This window comes from Molothrus ater, chromosome 7 (genome assembly GCF_012460135.2).
Source record: "Molothrus ater isolate BHLD 08-10-18 breed brown headed cowbird chromosome 7, BPBGC_Mater_1.1, whole genome shotgun sequence".
NCBI lineage: Eukaryota > Metazoa > Chordata > Aves > Passeriformes > Icteridae > Molothrus > Molothrus ater.
Window position 1 is genome coordinate 1,547,256 of NC_050484.2, and position 19,935 is coordinate 1,567,190.

A 19,935-nucleotide genomic window follows, 5' to 3' on the forward strand; every position below is an offset into this window, starting at 1 on the left:
TTCCAGCTTGGGAAATAGCCCATTGAGGAAGCACAAAAAATTCACTGGCAAAGAAAGACGTAGAGAGGCAACTAGGACAGAAGCCTGAGGTGCAGTTCTCAGTAAACACCAGACCCAATTACAACAATTTATGAATTAGGGATTGCACCTGACTGCAAGGATTTGACAGCCCCACAGAAGGGTTTGTAAGTCACTAAGAGAGTTCCAAGTTACACAACGGTACCAATAATTAGAGATTGTAGGGACACTTAAAACTGGACATGACAGAGGAAAGAAAATCCTGTCCTCACTGGACATGCTTTGACAGGAGGTTCTCAGCGAGACTTCAGATGTCCTCTCAGAGACAATGTTTGATGTGCCTCTGACAATAGAGAACACTGAAAATCCTTCATTAAAGGAACGAAAGGAGACAGAAATGCAGATGAAATCGGCCAGATTGGACCAGAGGATAAATGTACATGTCCTCAATTTAAAGTGAGTCTTGCTTCACATCAACAGCCTTGAGGGAAGAGGCTCTGAGGAACCCACTCCAACCCAAAGCTGTCTTGGAGCAGAGACACAGGACCAATGGGGATTCTGCCAGAGATAATTCCATATACAACATTTTCTCTACCTTTCTACTCCTATAATCATTCCCAGATACCAGAAACAGCACCTCCCTGCAAAGCACGGGCAGTTTCAAACCCTCCTTTCTAATGAAAGCTGTGTTTCAGCTTCCCAGAGATTTCCAAAGCCTGCAAGGACAAGAAGAGAAAACAGAGCGTGACCCACCTGACTTAGCTTCTTGTAAGCACAATTTACTCCACTAATCAAAACCATGTTGGGCATCAAGGGTTTTGGGAAGTGCAAGACAAAGTCCAGCTTCATGAGCCAAATGGAAGCCTGGCGCAGGAGATCCGGCACGGTCACCTCCCGCTGCAGGAACTCCGAAGCCAGTTCTGCATAAGGTTGGAAGACAACGTTGCAGAGGAAGAAATTGGGGATGTCATAGAGCATGTTCTTCACCCGCTGGAGAAAGGTCATGCGGTCTGTAAGGTCTGTAAATACTCTGGGGACATAGGAAGGGGGATTGGGGCACTGAGTAGCTTGATATTCCAAACCACATGGAATTTGCTGCAGGAAATACACAGAAGGCAGAGAAAGATACTCGGCCAGTATTGCCCCACAAGGGAGGATAGGGTCTGTGAGGACGGCATCAAACTTGCTCTCCTCAAGGTACCTGATGAGCTCCTTGTTGTGGATTAAGTGTGTGCAAGTGGCCAGGAACAGAGCAGAGGTCTTCTTTGCCTGTTGGTACTGTCTAATGACTCTTTCCAGAAAAGGTCCTCCTTTAAATAAATCCATTACTGACCCTTTGAAAACTTTGTCCAGCTCTTCCTGTGTGAAGGGGACCGGGTACATTTTCATCACAAAGTTCTTGGATGGTTTGATGTGCAAGGAGACTTCAGGTGCCACCACGACCACCTCGTGTCCCTTCTGCTGGAGCATGTCCAGCAATTCCTGCATGCTGAGCCAGTGGCTCCCATCCACTGGCACCACCAGGAGCTTCCCAGCAGCAGCCAGGCCCAGCAGGGACAGGAGCAGAAGCACAGCTGGAGGAGAAGCACTGAGCCTTGGGGCCATTCCTGAAGGGATCATGTGAAGACTTCCAGGGAAGGAAACCCGCGGCAGCACAGGAGCTCCGGCGCTCGCGCCGTGCTTCTCAGCAATCTCTGCCCCAGCCCAACTTTGTATCCTTGCTTTATCTGCTCTGTGGTAAATGTGTAATCACAGGTGTGATAAAAGGCTGCATAACCAGCAGCAGAGTTCAGCCAGCTGATAGATGTGGAGGATGCAACAGATAAGCCTCATGTTTTATAACAAAACCTTTGGCACTTTTGTCACGTTTGAGCGCCACCTGCCAAGCTATTGTAGACCCTTGACACATCTGAAATTTGCTGTTACATCTCACACAGCCACCATCATCATGGCAAATTTTCCTAGATCTGCCAGCAAACTGAGGGGCTGCTCCTCAACCTGAGAGCCCCCCACCTGTCACCTTCCTCCAGTTTCCAGCTTGGGAAATACCCAGGTGAAGAAGCACAAGAAATTCACCAACAAAGAAGGATGTAAAGATGTAACAAGGACAGAAGCCTGAGGTGCAGTTCTCAGTAAACACCAGACCCAACTAAAACAATTTGCTATTAAGGGATTGCACCTGACTGCAAGGATTTGACAACCCACCAGATGCGATCGTCACTAAGAGAGTACCAAGTTACACAAAGTTACACAAAGTGGCTCTGAGTAGTACATGAAATCAAATCAACAAATGCAACGTACACGTTAGAGGTGAGAAGATACAGGAGTGCTATCTACAAATGGAAAGGGAGAGGAAAATTCAGGAGCATTCATCCAACCACCCAACATGGGAAATCAATTCCCATCTGCAACACAAGATTCAAGCCTCCTGAACACCAAAATCCATCACAGCACAAATTAAAAACAAAGTGGGACCCACCTGAGGCAGCTCCTTGTGAGCACAGTTTACTCCTCCTATTGGAATGATGTTGGGCATCAAGGGTCTTGGATAGTCGAGCACAAATTCCAACCTCAGGAGCCAAACAGAGCCCTTCTGTAAGAGATCCTGCACAGTCACCTCCCTCTGCAGGAACTCTGAAGCCAGTTTTGTGAATGGGTCAAGGGCAAAATTACAGAGGAAAAGGTTTTGGGTGTCAAAGAGCAGATTCTTCACCCGCTGGAAAAAGGTCATGCGGTCTGTCAGTTCTGAAAATGACCTGGGCACATAGGAAGGAGGATTGGGACACTGAGTGGCCTCAAAATCTAACCCACACGGGATTCCTCGTAAGAAATAGACAGAAGGAAGGGAAAGATGTTCAGCCAAGATCACCCCACAAGGTACTACAGGATCTGTAAGGACGGCATCAAACTTGCTCTCCTCAAGGTACCTGATGAGCTCTTTGTTTTGCAGCAGCTGCTCACAACTGCTGACTGATAAATTACCGAGTTTTTTCATATGTTGGTACAATTTAAGAAATCTTTCCAGAAAAGATCCTTCTTCCAATGAAGCATGTAGAAACACCTTCAAATTGTTCTCCATCTCTTCCTGTGTGAAGGGGACTGGGTACATTTTCATCACAAAGTTCTTTGATGGTTTGATGTGCATGGAGACTTCAGGTGCCACCACAACCACCTCGTGTCCCCTCTGCCTCAGGATGTCCAGCACTTCCCGCATGCTGAGCCAGTGGCTCCCATCCACTGGCACCACCAGGAGCTTCCCAGCAGCAGCCAGACCCAGCAGGGACAGGAGCAGAAGCACAACTGGTGGAGAAGCCCTGAGCCCTGGGGCCATTCCTGCAGGGATCAGCTAAGGGCCTCCAAGGAAGGAAATCCCCAAGAGAACTGGAGATACGGTGCTAGCTCCGCGCTTTCAAATGATCTGTGGCACAGCCCAACTGTGGATCCTTATTTTATGTGCTGGGCAGTGAATGTGTATTCCCTGATATGATAAAAGGCTGCAGAGCAAGCATAGAACTCCTGCCAAGTCCCTAGAATGGCCAGATAACTCCCATCTATCTCTATCAGAGGAACAGTAAAGAGTGCCCCAGGAAGGAGGCAGGTGTGGCTCTGGGACTGCACTTTGGTCCTTTCCCTCTGGCTGCACCTTCTTCATGTTCAGATACATCACATGTAGGAGATGTGTCACATGCACATCACCACTCAGACCTGCAGAGGCTTCTCCTATCCCCAAAGCACGGTCTGTCCCCTCTCCCTCCCTCTTGCAAAGCTCATCTTTAGGAGACCCAGGCCCCACAGCAGCTGTGGAACAGCTCTATAAGATGGTTTCTAGACTGAGGAGACAGAGAAGTTGGAAGGATGCTGGCAGGTTTCTGCAGGATATGTGATCTACATCAAGCAGCACTTCCAGTGCCCCAGACCTGCCTGAAGGAATTGCAGGGGTTGGCTTTGTGAGCTAGAAGGTTTGAGCAGAGATTTATGAGCACTTTTGAATGTATCTTTCCACAGAACAATTCAGGGCCTAATTCCGTCTTCCTTTTTGTCACTGACAAAGCACCCATGGTGTCCAGCAGTGGTGGAGTTGTGTGAATGCTCACACGGCCAATCCCAGTGTGCACAGGCATGTCTGTCAGATGTCACAGCCACCTCCACACTTGGGGATGGGTGGAATTGCCACTGCAGCTTTGGGATCCCACCCTACACCACACAAATCCTGTGGAATATGAATGAAGAGAAAGCCAGGGCACCTAAATCATTCACCCAAGTCACCAGGTTCTCCCCTGGAACAGCAGAGGAGGCTCTCCAGGGGGAACACTGCCCAGGGCTCTTGACAACATCCCAGGGAACCCAAGCACATGGCATAGTTGACTGGCTGGTATAATGGGCAAGACTGCAGCTAATCCCTCAGTGCCTGTCAAGGCCAGCTGGATGTGTCAAATCAGACCTGCTCCAGACATCAGAGCTGGGCTTTGGAGCCAGAAAAATGTTTTTAAGTTTCTCTGGAAGATCCGATTGGAACTGCTTATTATACAAATTCAAAACTTTGTTCTACTATTCACAAATTCCCAGAATCCCTTTGGCTGGCAGAATCAACGTCCCATCACAGATCCTTAGTACAGGGTCACCAGAAGATCCTGGTGTTTACCTACAACCGAGCACCAATTAAAAGCCAGAAGGAACAGCTGCCTACACAGGATGTGGAAAGTCAGCAAGAAATAAGAGAAAAACAGTTCCTTTACTGAGGATTTACCTCACTCACCAGAAATGGGAACTTGATTTCTATCACAACACAGAATTTCACCCTCCTGAACACAGAAATCCATCACAGCACGGATTAAGACCCACCTGAGGCAGCTCCTTGTGAGCACAGTTTACTCCTCCTATTGGAATAATGTTGGGCATCAAGGGTCTTGGGTACTCTAGCACAAATTCCAACCTCAGGAGCCAAACAGAGCCCTTCCGTAAGAGATCCTGCACAGTCACCTCCCGCTGCAGGAACTCGGAAGCCAGTTTTGAGTAGGGTTCAAAGGCAAAATCACAGAGGAAAACATTTGGGATGTCAAAGAGCAGATTCTTCACTCGCTGGAGAAAGGTCATGCGGTCTGTAAGGTCTGTAAATATCCTGGGGACGTAGGAAGGGGGCTTGGGACACTGAGTGGCTTCAAAATCTAACCCACATGGGATTCCTCGTAAGAAATAGACAGAAGGAAGGGAAAGATGCTCAGCCAGGATCACCCCACAGGGCACAAAAGGGTCTGTAAGGACGGCATCAAACTTGCTCTCCTCAAGGTTCCTGATGAGCTTCTTGTTTTGCAAGAGCTGTTCACAGCTGGAGAACTCCAAGTCAGTGATTCTTTTCATACCTCTGTACACTTTAAAAAATCTTTCAAAAAAAGATCCATCTTCAAATGAAACCTGAAAAAACGCCTTGAAATCTTCCTCCATCTCTTCCTTTGTGTAGGAGACCGGGTACATTTTCATCACAAAGTTCTTTGATGGTTTAATGTGCAAAGTCACTTCAGGTGCCACCACGACCACCTCATGTCCCCTCTGCCTCAGGATGTCCAGCACCTCCCGCATGCTGAGCCAGTGGCTCCCATCCACTGGCACCACGAGGAGCTTCCCAGCAGCAGCCAGGCCCAGCAGGGACAGGAGCAGAAGCACAGCTGGAGGAGAAGCCCTGAGCCCTGGGGCCATTCTTGCAGGGATCAGCTGAGCGCTTCCAGGGAAGGAAACCCGCAGCAACAGTGGTGCTTGCTCTGTACTTTGAAATTATCTGTGGCACAGCCCAACTGTGGATCTTTATTTTGTGTGCTGTGTGGTAAATATGTAATTCCCAGTGTGATTAAAGGCTGCAGAACAAGCATGGGATTCCTGCCAAGTCCATAGAATCACAGGCAACTCCCATCTATCTATCAGAGGAACAGTAAAGGGTGCCCTAAGAAGGCAGAGGGAGCTGCACTTTGCTTCCTTCCCTCTGGCTGGAAATTGTGAGATGTGTTACATGCATGACATGCATGTTACTATTCCAACCAGCAGTGAGTCTCCTTCCCTCCAGGCCAGGACTGTCCCTTCTCCCTCTCTCGTGGAAAACTCATCTCTAGGAGACCCAAACCCTACAGCAGCTGTGGAACAGCTCTTTGAAATGGTTTCTAGCCTGAGAAGACTGAAGAGATGGAAGGATGATGCCAGGTTTCTGAGCAGACATTTACAAACACTCTTTGAGGGTGACTTTCCACAGAACATTTCAGAGCCTAATTCTGGCCTTGGTTTGATCCCTGACAAAGCACCCATGGTGTCCAGCAGTGGTGGAGTTGTGTGAATGCTCAGGTGGCCAATCCCATTGTACATGGGGATGTCTGTAAATTGTCACAGCTACCTCTGTACTTCAAGCTGGGTGGAATTGCCACATGTTGGGCTTTGTGATCCTGCCCTGCACCACATGACTCCTATGGAATATGAATGAAGAGAAAGCCAGGGCACCAAAAGTACATTCCCAACTCTCCAGGTTCTCCCCCAGAGAAGAAGAGTAAACTGTTCAGGAGGAACACTCACAGGGCTCTTGCCAGCACCCTGGGGAACCCAAGCACACAGCACATTGGAGCAGTTGGTATCATGCACAAGGCTGCACCCAAACCCTCACTGCCAGTCAAGCTGTACTGGATGTGTCAAATCAGACCTGCTCCAGGCATCAGGGCTGGGATTTGGAGCCAGGAAAGAGTTTTTATCAGTCTCTAGGACATCCCACTGGAGCCGGTCATTAAAGGAACCCTACACTTTGTCTCACTGTCCACGAATTCTAACAATCTCTTTGCTGGTGGCATCAACAGCCCATCACAGACCTTCAACAGAAGACCATGGTGATTGCCTTCAATTGAGAAGCATTTCAAAGCCAAAAGGAACAGCTACCTACACAGGATGTGAAAAATCAGAAGTGAGAGAAAACCAGTTCCTTTCACGAGGATTCAGCTCACTCACCAGAAACAGAAACTTGATTCCTATTGCAACACAGAATTCCACCCTCCTGAACACAGAAATCAATCAAGGAACAGATTAAAACCAGTGTGACCCACCTGAGGCAGCTCCTTGTGAGCACAGTTTACTCCTCCAATTGGAATGATGTTGGGCATCAAAGGCCTTGGATAGTCGAGCACAAATTCCAACCTCAGGAGCCAAACAGAGCCCTTCCGTAAGAGATCCTGCACAGTCACCTCCCGCTGCAGGAACTCGGAAGCCAGTTTTGAGTAGAGTTCAAAGGCAAAATCACAGAGGAAAACATTTGGGATGTCAAAGAGTAGATTCTTCACCCGCTGAAGAAAAGTCATGTGGTCTGTAAGGTCTGTAAATATCCTGGGGACGTAGGAAGGAGGATTGGGACACTGAGTGGCCTCAAAATCTAACCCACATGGGATTCCTTGTAAGAAATAGAAGGAAGGGAAAGATGTTCAGCCAGGATCACCCCACAGGGCACAAAAGGGTCTGTAAGGACGGCATCAAACTTGCTCTCCTCAAGGTACCTGATGAGCTTCTTGTTTTGCAAGAGCTGTTCACAGCTGGAGACCCCAAAGTTAGTGATTCTTTTCATACCTTCAAGAACATGAAAAAATCTTTCAAAGAAAGTTCCTTCTTCAAATGAAACATGAAAAAATGCCTGGAAATCTTTCTCCAACTCCTCCTTTGAGTAGGGGACTGAGAACATTTTCATCACAAAGTTCTTTGATGGTTTGATGTGCATGGAGACTTCAGGTGCCACCACAACCACCTCGTGTCCCCTCTGCCTCAGGATGTCCAGCACCTCCCGCATGCTGAGCCAGTGGCTCCCATCCACTGGCACCACCAGCAGCTTCCCAGCAGCAGCCAGACCCAGCAGGGACAGGAGCAGAAGCACAACTGGTGGAGAAGCCCTGAGCCCTGGGGCCATTCCTGCAGGGATCACGTGAAGGCCTCCAAGGAAGGAAATCCTCAAGAGCACAGAGATACGGTGCCGGCTCCGTGCTTTCAAATGATCTGTGGCACAGCCCAACTGTGGATCCTTATTTTATGTGCTGGGCAGTGAATGTGTATTCCCTGATATGATAAAAGGCTGCAGAACAAGCATAGAACTCCTGCCAAGTCCATAGAATGGCCAGATAACTCCCATCTATCTCTATCAGAGGAACAGTAAAGAGTGCCCCAGGAAGGAGGCAGGTGTGGCTCTGGGACTGCACTTTGGTCCTTTCCCTCTGGCTGCACCTTCTTCATGTTCAGATACATCACATGTAGGAAATGTGTCACATGCCCATCACCCTTGGGACCAGCAGAGGCTTCTCCTTTCCCACAATCAAGGCCTGTCCCCTCTCACTTGGAAAGCTCATCTCCAGGAGACCCAGACCCCATGGCAGCTGTGGAACAGCTCTTTAAGATGGTTTCCTGCCTGAGAAAACAGGAGAGGTGGAAGGATGATGCCAGGTTTCTTAGAAGAGATTTATGCACACTTGTGTTAGTTTAACACAATCTGGCTTTTAGTGGGGGCAGAGAAGCCACAGAGGCTGCTTCTGAGAGATAAGCTTATCAAAGCCTCTACTCAGTCCAGCAGAGCCAATCCCTGAAGGCTCTGACAATTGATGCATTGGCTGACCCAATTTGGGAAGTTAGCGGCGGTTCTGAGAGGATATAACTAAGAAGTAGAAAATGCGTGCAAGTCTTCTTTCCTCCTCTCCTACCAGGGGTGTTGAGGGGGCCACTGGGCTCCTTCCCAGCCTGGCCAGGGCTGTGCCATAGGGTGTGGCCATCCCAGCACTGTGAGTGGCCACATGGCTGATACCATGCGCTCAGGTCAGATGTGCTCATGTGGCCAGGGCTACGCCAGCACCATCCGCATGAGCTGTGCTTCCTTGGCCACGTTCAGCTAGCCAGTGCTCTGTGGGCAGAAGACACAGGAGCGGTGGCAGCAGCTTTTCCTTTTTGGCACCCGGTGATTTGCGGAAGCGAACAAACTCCACAACTTTTGTGGAAGTTTTAAAGCTGGTATGTTTATTACAGCACTGGACACATGTGGGAACTCCAGATCCTTTTTTATCTCCCTCTCAAACACATATGCATGCAATTTCACAATAGGTTCGTACATATTCATTCTACTGATGAATTTGCCGCTAATTCTTCTTTATTGGAAAGAACTCCTGGGTCAGGTTGCCCTGCTCTGCCTGACCTCCCCCTCTCCCCTTATCTCTGTCCTTCGGCTGAAGCAGTTTCTCCAAGCATAGGGTTTTTGTGAGAACAGACAGTCAGACTACACAGCAAGCTACAGACTTAACTCAAAGATGCACATTTCACCTAAATCAAAATAGATTTCTACCCTGGAAAATTTCCACTCTGCCTCACCGGCATGAGGAGAGGCTCTGAGCAAAGCTGGTGGCCACCATTTGACCAGCAGCGAGGGGCATGGCGAGCAATTCCCCGATGCGGGGCCAGATCAGATCAACCTTTCAGTGCTGCAGGACTCTACAGAAACTTTTCAATTTATAGAACGTGAGAAGAAATGAACATACAGACAGCAATTCTCTCACGAGTCAGAGGAAAGGGAGAAGTGAAGATGTGAGGAGAACAACATGATGACACTAAGGTTGGTGAAAAGGAGGGAGGGGGTGGAGGAGGTGCTCCAGGCCTTGGAGCTGAGATGCCTCTGCATGCTCTGGTGAGGTCTAAAAAACAACAGTTTCCCTGTAATTTATGAAGTGCATGGGGGAATTCAGAGTTCACCTGCAGCCTGTGAGAAAGAGTGCTCACGCTGGAGCGTGTGGATGCTGAAAAGCTGTGATCTAGTGAGGAATTTGAACACAGAGAAAAGATCCTTGCTTCCAGCGATAGAAGACCCTTGCTTCCAAACTAGAACAGCTCATCCTTAAAAGACTACATGGCATGAAGAAAAATGACCCACGCAAACAGTTATAGGAAGACTGCTTTGCCCCTGGGAGGGACTCATGTTGTAGCAGGTGGGGCATGACTGCTACTCATGAAAATTAGAACCACATTGGAGAAGTACAGAGAACTGTTCCATGAAAAAGACCCCCACATAGCAGAACATACTCCTCTCCCTAAGCAAACTGAAGAAAGATTTTTAGAAGTGACAAACTGACTACAACCCTCATGTTTTGTCTCTCTGCATTGTTGGTGGGAATGAAAGAAGGGTGAGGGGTGCAGGGGAAGGTATTCAAAAAGTAGTTCTCAAGGTATTCAAAAAGTAGTTCTCATTATCCTCTCTTAATTCTGTTAATAAATTTTTCTTTATACCTTTTAAGTTTTGAGCCTGTTCTGCCCTTAAAGTGTTTCCTTCCAATCCCTACCTCAACTCATGAGCCCCTTTTGTCTTTCCTTTCCCTCTCCTCTGCTCCAATATAGCAGAAGAGAATGAGTAAATGGTTTTTTTTTGTGGGTGCCTAGCTTCTAGCCAGTGTCAAATTCTGACAACACTCTTTGAGGGAGGCTTTTCACAGAACAATTCAGGGCCTAATTCTGGCTTCCTTTTTGTCACTGACAAAGCACCCATGATGTCCAGCAGTGATGGAGTTGTGTGAAAGCTCACGTGGCCAATCCCACTGTGCACAGGGATGTCTGTCATATGTCACAGCCACCTCCACACTTGGGGATGGGTGGAATAGCCATAATGTGGGCTTCATTATCCCAGCGCACATCAATCCTAACGAACAGGACTGAAGAGAAAGCAAGGGCACCAAAAGCACTCACCCAACTCACCAGGTTCTCCCCTGGAGCAGCAGAGGAGGCTCTCCAGGAGGAACACTGCACAGGGCTCTTGCCAGCATCCAAGGGATCCCAAAGTTTGGCATCATCCCTAAGGCTGAACCCAAACCATCAGTGCCAGTCAAGGCTTGCTGGACGTGTCAAATCAAACCTGCTCCAGGCATCAGAGCAGGGCACTCTGCTGGTGGAATCAATGTCCCATCACAGACCTTCACCAGATAACCCTGGTGATTCCCTTCAACAGAGCACTGTTTAAAAGCCAGAAGGAAAAGCTGTCTACACACAAAGTGGAAGTCAGGAAGAAGGAGAGATAAACGGTTCCTTTCATTAGGATTCACCGCACTCACCAGAAACAGAAACTCAGTACCTATTGCATAAAAAAATCCCCCCCTCCTAAACACAGAAACCAATCATGGCATGAATTAAAACAGTGTGACCCACCTGAGGCAGCTCCTTGTGAGCACAGTTTACTCCTCCTATTGGAATGATGTTGGGCATCAAAGGCCTTGGATACTCTAAAACAAAATCTGACCTCATGAGCCAAACTGAAGCCTGGCGTAAGAGATCCAGCACAGTCACATCTTGCTGCAGGAACTCGGAAGCCAGTTTTGAGTAGGGTTCAAAGGCAAAATCACAGAGGAAAATATCTGGGATGTCATGAAGTAGATTCTTCACTCGCTGAAGAAAGGTCATGTGGTGTGTAAATTGTGTAAATCCCCTGGGGACATAGGAAGGAGGCTTGGGACACTGAGTGGCTTCAAAATCTAACCCACACGGGATTCCTCGTAAGAAATAGACAGAAGGAAGGGAAAGGTGCTTCGCCAGGATTGCTCCACATAGTAGGACAGGGTCTGTAAGGACGGCATCAAACTTGCTCTCCTCAAGGTACCTGATGAGCTCTTTGTTTTGCAGGAGATGTCCACAGCTGGTGACCCCAAAGTAAGTGATTCTTTTGATACCTTGGTACGCTTTAACAAATCTTTCCAGAAAAGATCCTTGTTCAAATGAAAAATGAAAAAATGCCTGGAATTGTTTCTTCAAAGCTTCCTTTGTGTAGGGGACTGGGTACATTTTCATCACAAAGTTCTTGGATGGCTTGATGTGCAAAGTCACCTCGGGTGCCACCACGACCACCTCGTGTCCCTTCTGCCTCAGGATGTCCAGCACCTCGCGCATGCTGAGCCAGTGGCTCCCATCCACTGGCACCACCAGGAGCTTCCCAGCAGCAGCCAGACCCAGCAGGGACAGGAGCAGAAGCACAACTGGTGGAGAAGCCCTGAGCCCTGGGGCCATTCCTGCAGGGATCGGCTGAGTGTCTCCACTCAGAAAGAGTTCCCCAGCTTTGTGATTTTAAGTGATCTGGTCTCTGATTTTTATGGATGGTCTTCAGACTTATTTGCATTTGGTAAATGTTTAATCCTGGACATGGCAAAGGTAGCAGAAAGGTTTAGGTTCATCTTATCTGGCAGACACAAATCAGGGCCTGAGTTACCCTGGGAAACACTCCCCTCTCTCTATTGGAGGAACACTGGGTTGGAGGAACGCTGCCTGGTTATGTAGGGAGGATGTCAGGAAGTCCAAGGTGCAGATGGAGCTGAACTTGGCCAGGGGTGAAAATAACAACAAGGGCCACAACAGGAAGGCCAAAGGAAGTCTTCCCCCCCCAGTAAGCAAGACTAGGATGCTGGAAACAATGGACAAAGTAAAGGCTGAGGGACTCAAGAACTTTCCTTGCCTCAGCCTTCACTGGCAACCTCTCTTCCCACACCTCTTCAGTGGATGGATGGATGGATGGCAAAATGTGGCTGGGGGAGCAGAATTCCACCCAGTGTAAGAGAAGATCATGCGACCACTTGAGGAATCCAAACATAAGGGCACCTGATGACCCAAACTCATGGGGCTCCATGAGATGCATCTCAGAGTCCTGAGGGAATTGGTTGATGGAGTTGCCAAAGCATTCTCCATGATATTTGAAAAGTCCTGGCAGGTGAAATTACAGTGACTGGGAAAAGGGAAACATTGCACCCACCTTTAAAAAGGACAGAAAGGAAGCCCCAGGGAACTACCAACCTGTCAACCTCACCTCTGTGCCTGGAACAGACCCTCCTAGGAGACATTCTATGATTTAAGTAAATGAGGGATCTTTGAACAAGTGGTCTACTCAAAAAAGCCAATTAATGAATCATTAATTTTCCAAACATTAATTTTCAGTGTAAGATAATTCCTCCCCTCCTGACATTCCATATTGTTTTCCATTTGCAAAAGATTAGAAAAAATATTAAATCTTCACACAGGAAATGGTCTGGATTCTTTACCAGTTTTATATTGTGACACTATGAGGAAGATGGAAAATTGACTATCAAAGTTCATTTCCCTGCAAGGCTTCTTTTTGGAAGGATGAAGTAGGGTCTGGAAGGAGGAAGGACACAGACATGGTTTTTGTCAGCTGTACTTAAAATTGAATCAAGAACTCAGAAATACCATTCTAGATCAGTCTGGGAAGTGTTTGCCCCTGGGCCATGAAAGCAAACAATATTAATGCACAGACAAGATTTGCAGACAAGCCCTAATCATGAAAATTATTGCACAGAAGTAATTTTGACAATAAAATCATTTAGTGTAGTGGTTGATAGCATACACCAAAATATTTTTAAGGACATTTATCAAACTACAGTAGCTCTAGGCACATCCTTTGTAGAGAAACTTTTGGGAAGGCAGCATAAAGCTCTTGCAGATGCAGATGCTGCCAGAGCAACCAGAACATTATCTACCATTTGGTGCATTATGATGCTTCATTTTTAAATTACGAAAGGGTAGGTCTATTAACCAAAAAGATTCTCTGTTTTTAAAAATCAATTGTGACAGTAAAACAAATTCATGGACATAGTTATAGACACACAAAACATTTGCAAACAGCATTAAACATCCATATATTTTACCACGGCAATTACTGAACCTGAGATAATGGCTTTTTCTTTCCACAGTTTATACCTTCAGTAAAAATATATTGGGAACCACTGGTGTTATAGATAAGTAATGTAATGATTGGCTCTCACAACTGAGAGATAGATGTAATGTGGATGTTAAAATGTATCGTAATGTTACAGTAATATGTCCTCCCATAGTCCGCTTTCCCCTCCCCCTTGTCATAGTAGTAGTAGCCTTAGTAGTGAGGGCATTTAGAGGAGGCTGGCTTGTTACCAGGAGGCAGGGCATATCAACACCTCACCTCCAGTCAAGATGTAAGTAAGTGATCTCCACCACTAGACGGCAGAGAAAGAGTTGACTGACAAAACTTTTGGAGGCAATAAGGATGTAAAAGGCAGAACATCCATTTTGTAGATGAGCACGTGGCTGATAATCACTGGGGCTCTCAGTGCTGTAATTTTTCCTTATTTAGTCCTTTTATTGTATTTTTTGTTAAGGTTTAATAAACCTTTAATTTTTTTTAAAGGTGAGCAGTCATTTCTCATACTGGCATGGGATACTCAAACCCAAAATCTGTTCTTTCAAGCCAAATGGATCCATGGCTAAGAGCTCCTCCAGTGTTACTTGTCTGTGAAGAACATCTGAGCTCCAAAGTTTAAATGGGAAATAGGAAAAATGGCAAAGAAAGAAATCTATGAACTTGAGAGCTGAGTTTTCCACATGCTGGGTAAACACCATGTGGTCTGAGCTGTCCCTGAGTGTTTTTGGCATGAAGGAAGGCAGATCTGAACACTGAGCAACCTGCAAATCTGAACTGCAGGGAAATCCCTGGAGAAAGAAAACAGGACTGAGAGATGCAGAGCCAGGGTTTGTCTGCAGGATACAAGAGGATCCGTGAGAACTTTGGAGATACCGTGTCAGATCTTTGTTGCGCAGCAGACCGCCGCAGGAAGAGGTGTAGAGGTTGGAGGTGAACGGACTTTTTTAAGCATAGCAGTAACTCTTTGACGAAAAGATTTTCTTTCAAAAGGATCATTCCTCTGAGAAACAACTGCTCATTTTGAAAATTTAAAAAAGGTTTATTAAACCTTAACAAAAATACAACAAAGGACTACATAAGGAAAAAGCTGCGGTGCTGGGAACTGCCCTCGTGCATACCACGTGGCTGGTTTGTCTTCAAGATGGGTGCTCGGTCTTTTATAGAGCACCCCTGGGGGTTGCATCAGCCAGCCCTGGCCCTCCCAAAGTCTGTCAGTCAGCTCTTCTTTGCCATTTATTGCTGGAGACTGCTTTCTTGTAACTGGATTGGAGGTCAGGTGTTGCCATGCCTCACCCCCAAGCACCAAGCTTTTCCATTCCCAACTGCCCCATGCAAGGGGCACATGTGCAGCCTTCTTTGTACCTGTCCTAGACAGCCCAGCTGTCTGATGGCAACAATACAGGGGGGAAAGGGAACTATGGGGAGAACAGAGGACATCTAAACTACAATAACATAACTACACATCACTAAAGCTTTTCTAATATTCACACAATAGTTTTCTTTTAATTGCAAGAGCCAATCATCTCATTATCCATCTATAACATTCCCAAGGGAGCGCACACGTGCTCTCAGCTTGTCCCTGTATAACCACACTGGATAACTTTTGAAGCTGCAATATGCAGATGCTTCCATGCCCAAGTTCGCTTCCAATGCCATGGTGACAATTTGGTGGCCTTTCTGGCTGAGAGCCACTACCAGCAGGCGCAGGCTAAGCCAGTGACTTTGATCCATGGGCACCACCAGCAGCTTCCCACCACAAGCCGAGCACAGCAGGGACAGAAAAAGCAGAATCCCCACCAAAGCTGAGGAGCTGTATTTACCCACAGGAGCCATATTCCCAGAAATCCAAATTCTGCTCATCTGCCCCGACCTAGCATCTTTTAAATACAGCCACAGCTCACTGCCAGATTCCCATATTCCCCCTTAACGACCCAGCTTTTCCAGCAGAACCATTCACTGGTAACCATTGAAGGCATTGATGAGTCATTTAAGTGATTAATGAATTTGGGTTGGACGGAACTGGGCTTGGTAAGTAGGGCTCCCTTCAGCCCCAATCTGTGCTGATTGATGCTAGATTGAAAATAAAATCAGGCTTTGCCAAAAACAACCCTCGAGAATAGCGCTGGAACTTGGAAGTAACCAGGCTTGCTGAAACCAGGTACTAAAATACTTTATTTCTTTCCTTCTTTTTGAGAAGGATTTTACAGCTGTTCTGAAATGATTGGCAAGTTCATGTTTAAAATTAAAAAAGAGTGGGCCACTTTGCAGCACAGTATCTATGTAAACCCTTAGGAAGAGGCTCTGGGATTTACATATAGCTCAGCACTGGAGCCAGGAACACCACCGGGTACGAATTTAATCCACTGGAGAAGTAGAGGGTTTGCATCAGTAAAGGAAAACCACTGGGTTGAGTAGAGTCAAATACCCTACTCCTTGTTCTCATCCTGATCTATCTCTCTCCATCATCCTCAGAGAAGAGTTGGTTCCACGCTGGAGCTGCTCCATGCTTTTGCCTGCAGGCAGGATGTCCTGCTGCTTTCCCAGAGGATCTGCCTGGCTTTGTCCCTGAGGACCTGTTAAGCAGCTCTGATGGAGAGAAGAGACAGGAAAAAGCACTGCCCTTATAAAAGGGGGGCTTGATAACAATTTGAAAGAGACTTCTGTGGAAAAGCAGAAGAGCAACAGAAACAAACAACTCAATGAAGCTGAACTAGCAAAGCCCAATGGTAGGGAAGGTTGGCTCTGAGGAAGGTGTGAAAAGCAAATCTCTTTTCTTTTGAAGTTTCAGTCATTCATGTTAACAAAAGCCTGTGAATTTCAGCGAAGAGTGGTGCTAGGCCAGAAGAATCTATTCTAAGGGCTTTGGAAAGTCTGGCAAGTGAAAAAAGTTTGAGGGAAGAAGAGAGGAGAGTTTGTTGATTTTTTAATAATGTCCACAAAGATAAAACTTTTTAGGAAACCAAATGATGTATTGCTGAGAGAGCAGCATGACACTAACTACAGATGCAGCACTGCTGAGGAGAGTTCCCTTCTCCTTCATTCCTCTTCCACTTAATCCCTGGCTTCACATGAGACCATTCCACTGACAGCACAAGCAAGCAACAATACACATCACATACAGCAAGAAGCTAATGTACATCCTGAGCACCAGCGAGCTAATCAGGGGCTTTTTAGACCACAGATTCCCCAGCAACGACCCATCAAAATCTCCCCATCCTAACTGGATGTGTCCTAAAATAGCAGCTGAGATTTCAGCTCGTTTTCATGGGAACTCATAGACAAAAACCTTCACAAAATATAAGCCTTTGACTCAAAAACTTCTGGTACATAACAGAGAACATGATGCTCTTGCACATGACCTAGTGAGGTATTTTTCTGACTAAATAAGCAGCTAATGGTCTTGAAGAAATATTCTCCTGCCTTCTACGTGAGGCAAAGAATTATTGAAGAGGTGTTATAATCCACCAGCCCATTTGTGGCATTAATTCCTGCCTGAGAATTTCTGTGCCAGATTTCAGATGGAATTAAACACAGTATAGCACGTGATGCCATCACCAAACAAAATCCCCATGTTGGGCAGACCAAAAGAAAGGAGCTGGAATTCCATCTTGTGCTCCTTGTTTTTTATGTGGATTGGCTGTACAAAAGGGATTAAACTAAATAATATCCGTAGGTAGAATTCCAGAATGGTTTGGATTGAAAAGGACCTTAAAGCTCATCCCCTTCCACTTCCTGTGCCATGAGCAGGGACACCTTCCGCTATCCCAGGTGGCTCCAAGCCCTGTCCAATCTGGCCATGGACACATCCACAGGTGAGGCAGTAACAGCTTCTCTGAACAACATGTGCCAGGGCATCCCCAACCTCACAGGGAAGAATTTCTTCCCAATATCCTGTCTAATCCTTTCCTCTGGCAGCTTAAGGCCACTGCCCTTGAGCCAACAGCTCAGGCTCTTGGAAATAGTCTCCCTCCAAGAGAGAGATAAGATTCATCCCTCTCAAACACCTCACTTGGACCATGCAGCTGTGTGAGTGTCACAACCCCTCCCAGGTTGCCAGCCACTGACCTGAGATAAGGGCTTCTTCTTCTCTCCACAGTGGATGCCTCCAATGAAAACCATGTTGGGCATGACAGGCATGGGATACTCAAAGACAAAGTCGATTCTCCTTAGCCAGATGGATCCGTGACTTAAAATCTCCGTCATTGTCATGGGTTTTTGGAGGAACTCTGAGGCCAGCTCCTCAAAGGGAGAATAGGCAATATTGCAGATGAAGGACTCGGAAAGGGCAATCAGGAAGTTCTTGACCCTCTGGGAGAAGGTCATGTGGTCGGTGTTCTCCGAGAACATGCGTGGGACGTAGGACGGCGGGTCCGGGCCCTGAGCCGCGCGAACCTCCAAGGCACACGGAACCAGCCGCAGGAAGAAAACACTGGGGATGGAGAAGTGCAGGGCAATGATCTGCCCACAGGGTGATACGGGATCCGTGAGCAGGGCATCGAAGTGACCCTGTCCAATGTACTTCAGCAGCTCTTGGTTGTGCAGCAAGGACTTGCACGAAGCATGAAAAAGGGCTCCGCTCTGCCGGTAATCTTCCAAACGCTTCCAGAATCTCACCAGGAAAGGCTCTTGGCTGAAAACTCTTGCACTGAAGTAGCGTAACTGTTCTTCCACGTCTTCCTTCATCAATGGCACAGGGTAGGTTTTCAGTTCGTAGACATCCGAGGAATCGATCAGGATTTTGTTGTCCGGTGCGATGACCACGATTTGGTGCCCTCTCTTGCTCAGCTCCATCAGCACTTTTTTCATGCTGAGCCAGTGGCTGCCCTCCATGGGGATCACCAGCAGCCTCCCGGCAGCAGCCGGGCTCAGGAGGCACAGCAAGGGCAGCAGCAGTGCCACCAGCATGGTGTGAGCCGTGCAGAGTGGAAGCCTGGCACCAGAGAGGCCAGGAGTGCTCTGCCAGCTTTTGTAGCCGTGCTCCACCTCAGCCCTTTTGAGTCTCCTCCCATTTGGGGTCATCATATCTTTGCACCAAGGTCACAGAAAGCAATCAATGATGAGGGAGGGTTCAGGGCAGGTTGGGACTTCAAAGGTGGCATTGCGTGAGTCAAGAAAGGTGTGTCACCCTTACACACACCAAGCTGAGGTTATTGGCTGAATGGCACCTTCGTCCCTCAGCAGGACCCCGGCTTTGTGGCACTTCTTGCCACCAGCACACCACAGCCAAAGGCTGATGGCAAAATGCAGGGAAAATCCATGAAAAAATGCACCCACAGAGTGGCTGGGCAGAAACACTGCTGAGCCCACATGGGAGGCCTGTGCCTGTCAAGAGAGCACAGAAAGGACTCTTCTCCATCGCTGCCACTGAAGGCTGGCAGGGTTGTCACAGACTGAGATAATCTTGCATTTTTAAAAGCATTTTCTTACCTAATGAAACTGATGCCAGTAGTACAGTGAAACATAACTTACAGTAAGGATTCACATGAGGGATCTGTGTGCCAGTACCCAGGACTGGAGTTTTGCCTTTTTTTTTTCAATAGTCAAAACCAAATTGCATCCCTGAGAAAAAAAAAATTTCCTTAAAGTAAACTCGCATTTTTTAGGAAGATAAGTAGCAGAAAGTCTTTCCTCATCTATCCACGGAACTTGCAGCTAACTCCTTATCCTATCAGGTATAAAACAACATTGCAAAAGAGCATTTCACCCTTGTACCCCAGATAACAAAGACCAACAACACCTCTCTAGTGCACAAAGTCAGGAATCGTTCACGGCCAGTGAGGGGTCAGTTCATGACCAGTGTTGGGTCAGTTCATGACCTCAACCCTGTGTCCAAGTCCTTCTTGGTTATAAATTGCTGGGGTTTAATGCTGGTGATAACCTGTCCTTAAAGCCTATAAGCAGGTGAACACAGGAAACAATTTCTGTCTCCAGGGCAATCTGGCCTTGAAAATCTTGCTGGATTTTTTTTCCCCCCATGCAGTTTCTGCAGGTTCCTTCCCAAACCTGGTGGGAAATCCTGGACTTTGCTGAGAACCTGCCCTCCAAAAGGAGCAGCAGCTCCAACACCCATGCTGATCCCATCTTGGTAGTTTACAGCATGGATTAACTTCATGGGCATTTTCAAACAGCTCAGAGCAAGGAGATGCACAGAAGACAGGCCACAACCTCAGACAAGGCTGCCAAACGAACACAGGAAGGTTGGTCCACAAAAGGAA

At 47.2% G+C, this 19,935-nt stretch overlaps 6 protein-coding genes across 6 annotated transcripts; all 6 read right to left on the minus strand.

Annotated features, from left to right (window-relative positions):
* Window positions 1-41: 41 nt before the first annotated feature.
* Window positions 42-1,623, minus strand: LOC118689122 (UDP-glucuronosyltransferase 1A1-like). Its single transcript, XM_036387207.1, has 2 exons — window positions 772-1,623; window positions 42-71 (listed from the first exon to the last, which is right to left on the minus strand). Exons 1-2 carry the CDS (start codon window positions 1,621-1,623, stop codon window positions 42-44), a joined length of 882 nt encoding a protein of 293 aa, XP_036243100.1.
* Window positions 1,624-2,437: 814 nt separating this feature from the next.
* LOC118689121 (UDP-glucuronosyltransferase 1A1-like) lies at window positions 2,438-3,349 on the minus strand. The gene has a single exon (XM_036387206.1). The coding sequence runs from the start codon at window positions 3,347-3,349 to the stop codon at window positions 2,438-2,440; it is 912 nt and encodes a 303-aa protein (XP_036243099.1).
* Window positions 3,350-4,636: 1,287 nt separating this feature from the next.
* On the minus strand, window positions 4,637-5,712 carry LOC118689120 (UDP-glucuronosyltransferase 1A1-like). Its single transcript, XM_036387205.1, has 2 exons — window positions 4,861-5,712; window positions 4,637-4,660 (listed from the first exon to the last, which is right to left on the minus strand). The coding sequence occupies exons 1-2, from the start codon at window positions 5,710-5,712 to the stop codon at window positions 4,637-4,639; spliced, it is 876 nt and encodes a 291-aa protein (XP_036243098.1).
* A 1,173-nt stretch (window positions 5,713-6,885) lies between these two features.
* LOC118689119 (UDP-glucuronosyltransferase 1A1-like) lies at window positions 6,886-7,936 on the minus strand. Its single transcript, XM_036387204.1, is given in 3 exon segments — window positions 6,886-6,924; window positions 7,089-7,444; window positions 7,447-7,936. Coding segments are annotated over 3 exon segments (885 nt in total).
* Window positions 7,937-11,145: 3,209 nt separating this feature from the next.
* Window positions 11,146-12,045, minus strand: LOC118689118 (UDP-glucuronosyltransferase 1A1-like). Its single transcript, XM_036387203.1, has one exon. The coding sequence runs from the start codon at window positions 12,043-12,045 to the stop codon at window positions 11,146-11,148; it is 900 nt and encodes a 299-aa protein (XP_036243096.1).
* A 160-nt stretch (window positions 12,046-12,205) lies between these two features.
* LOC118689117 (UDP-glucuronosyltransferase 1A1-like) lies at window positions 12,206-18,625 on the minus strand. The gene is made up of 2 exons (XM_036387202.1): window positions 17,786-18,625; window positions 12,206-12,214 (listed from the first exon to the last, which is right to left on the minus strand). The coding sequence occupies exons 1-2, from the start codon at window positions 18,623-18,625 to the stop codon at window positions 12,206-12,208; spliced, it is 849 nt and encodes a 282-aa protein (XP_036243095.1).
* Window positions 18,626-19,935: the final 1,310 nt, after the last annotated feature.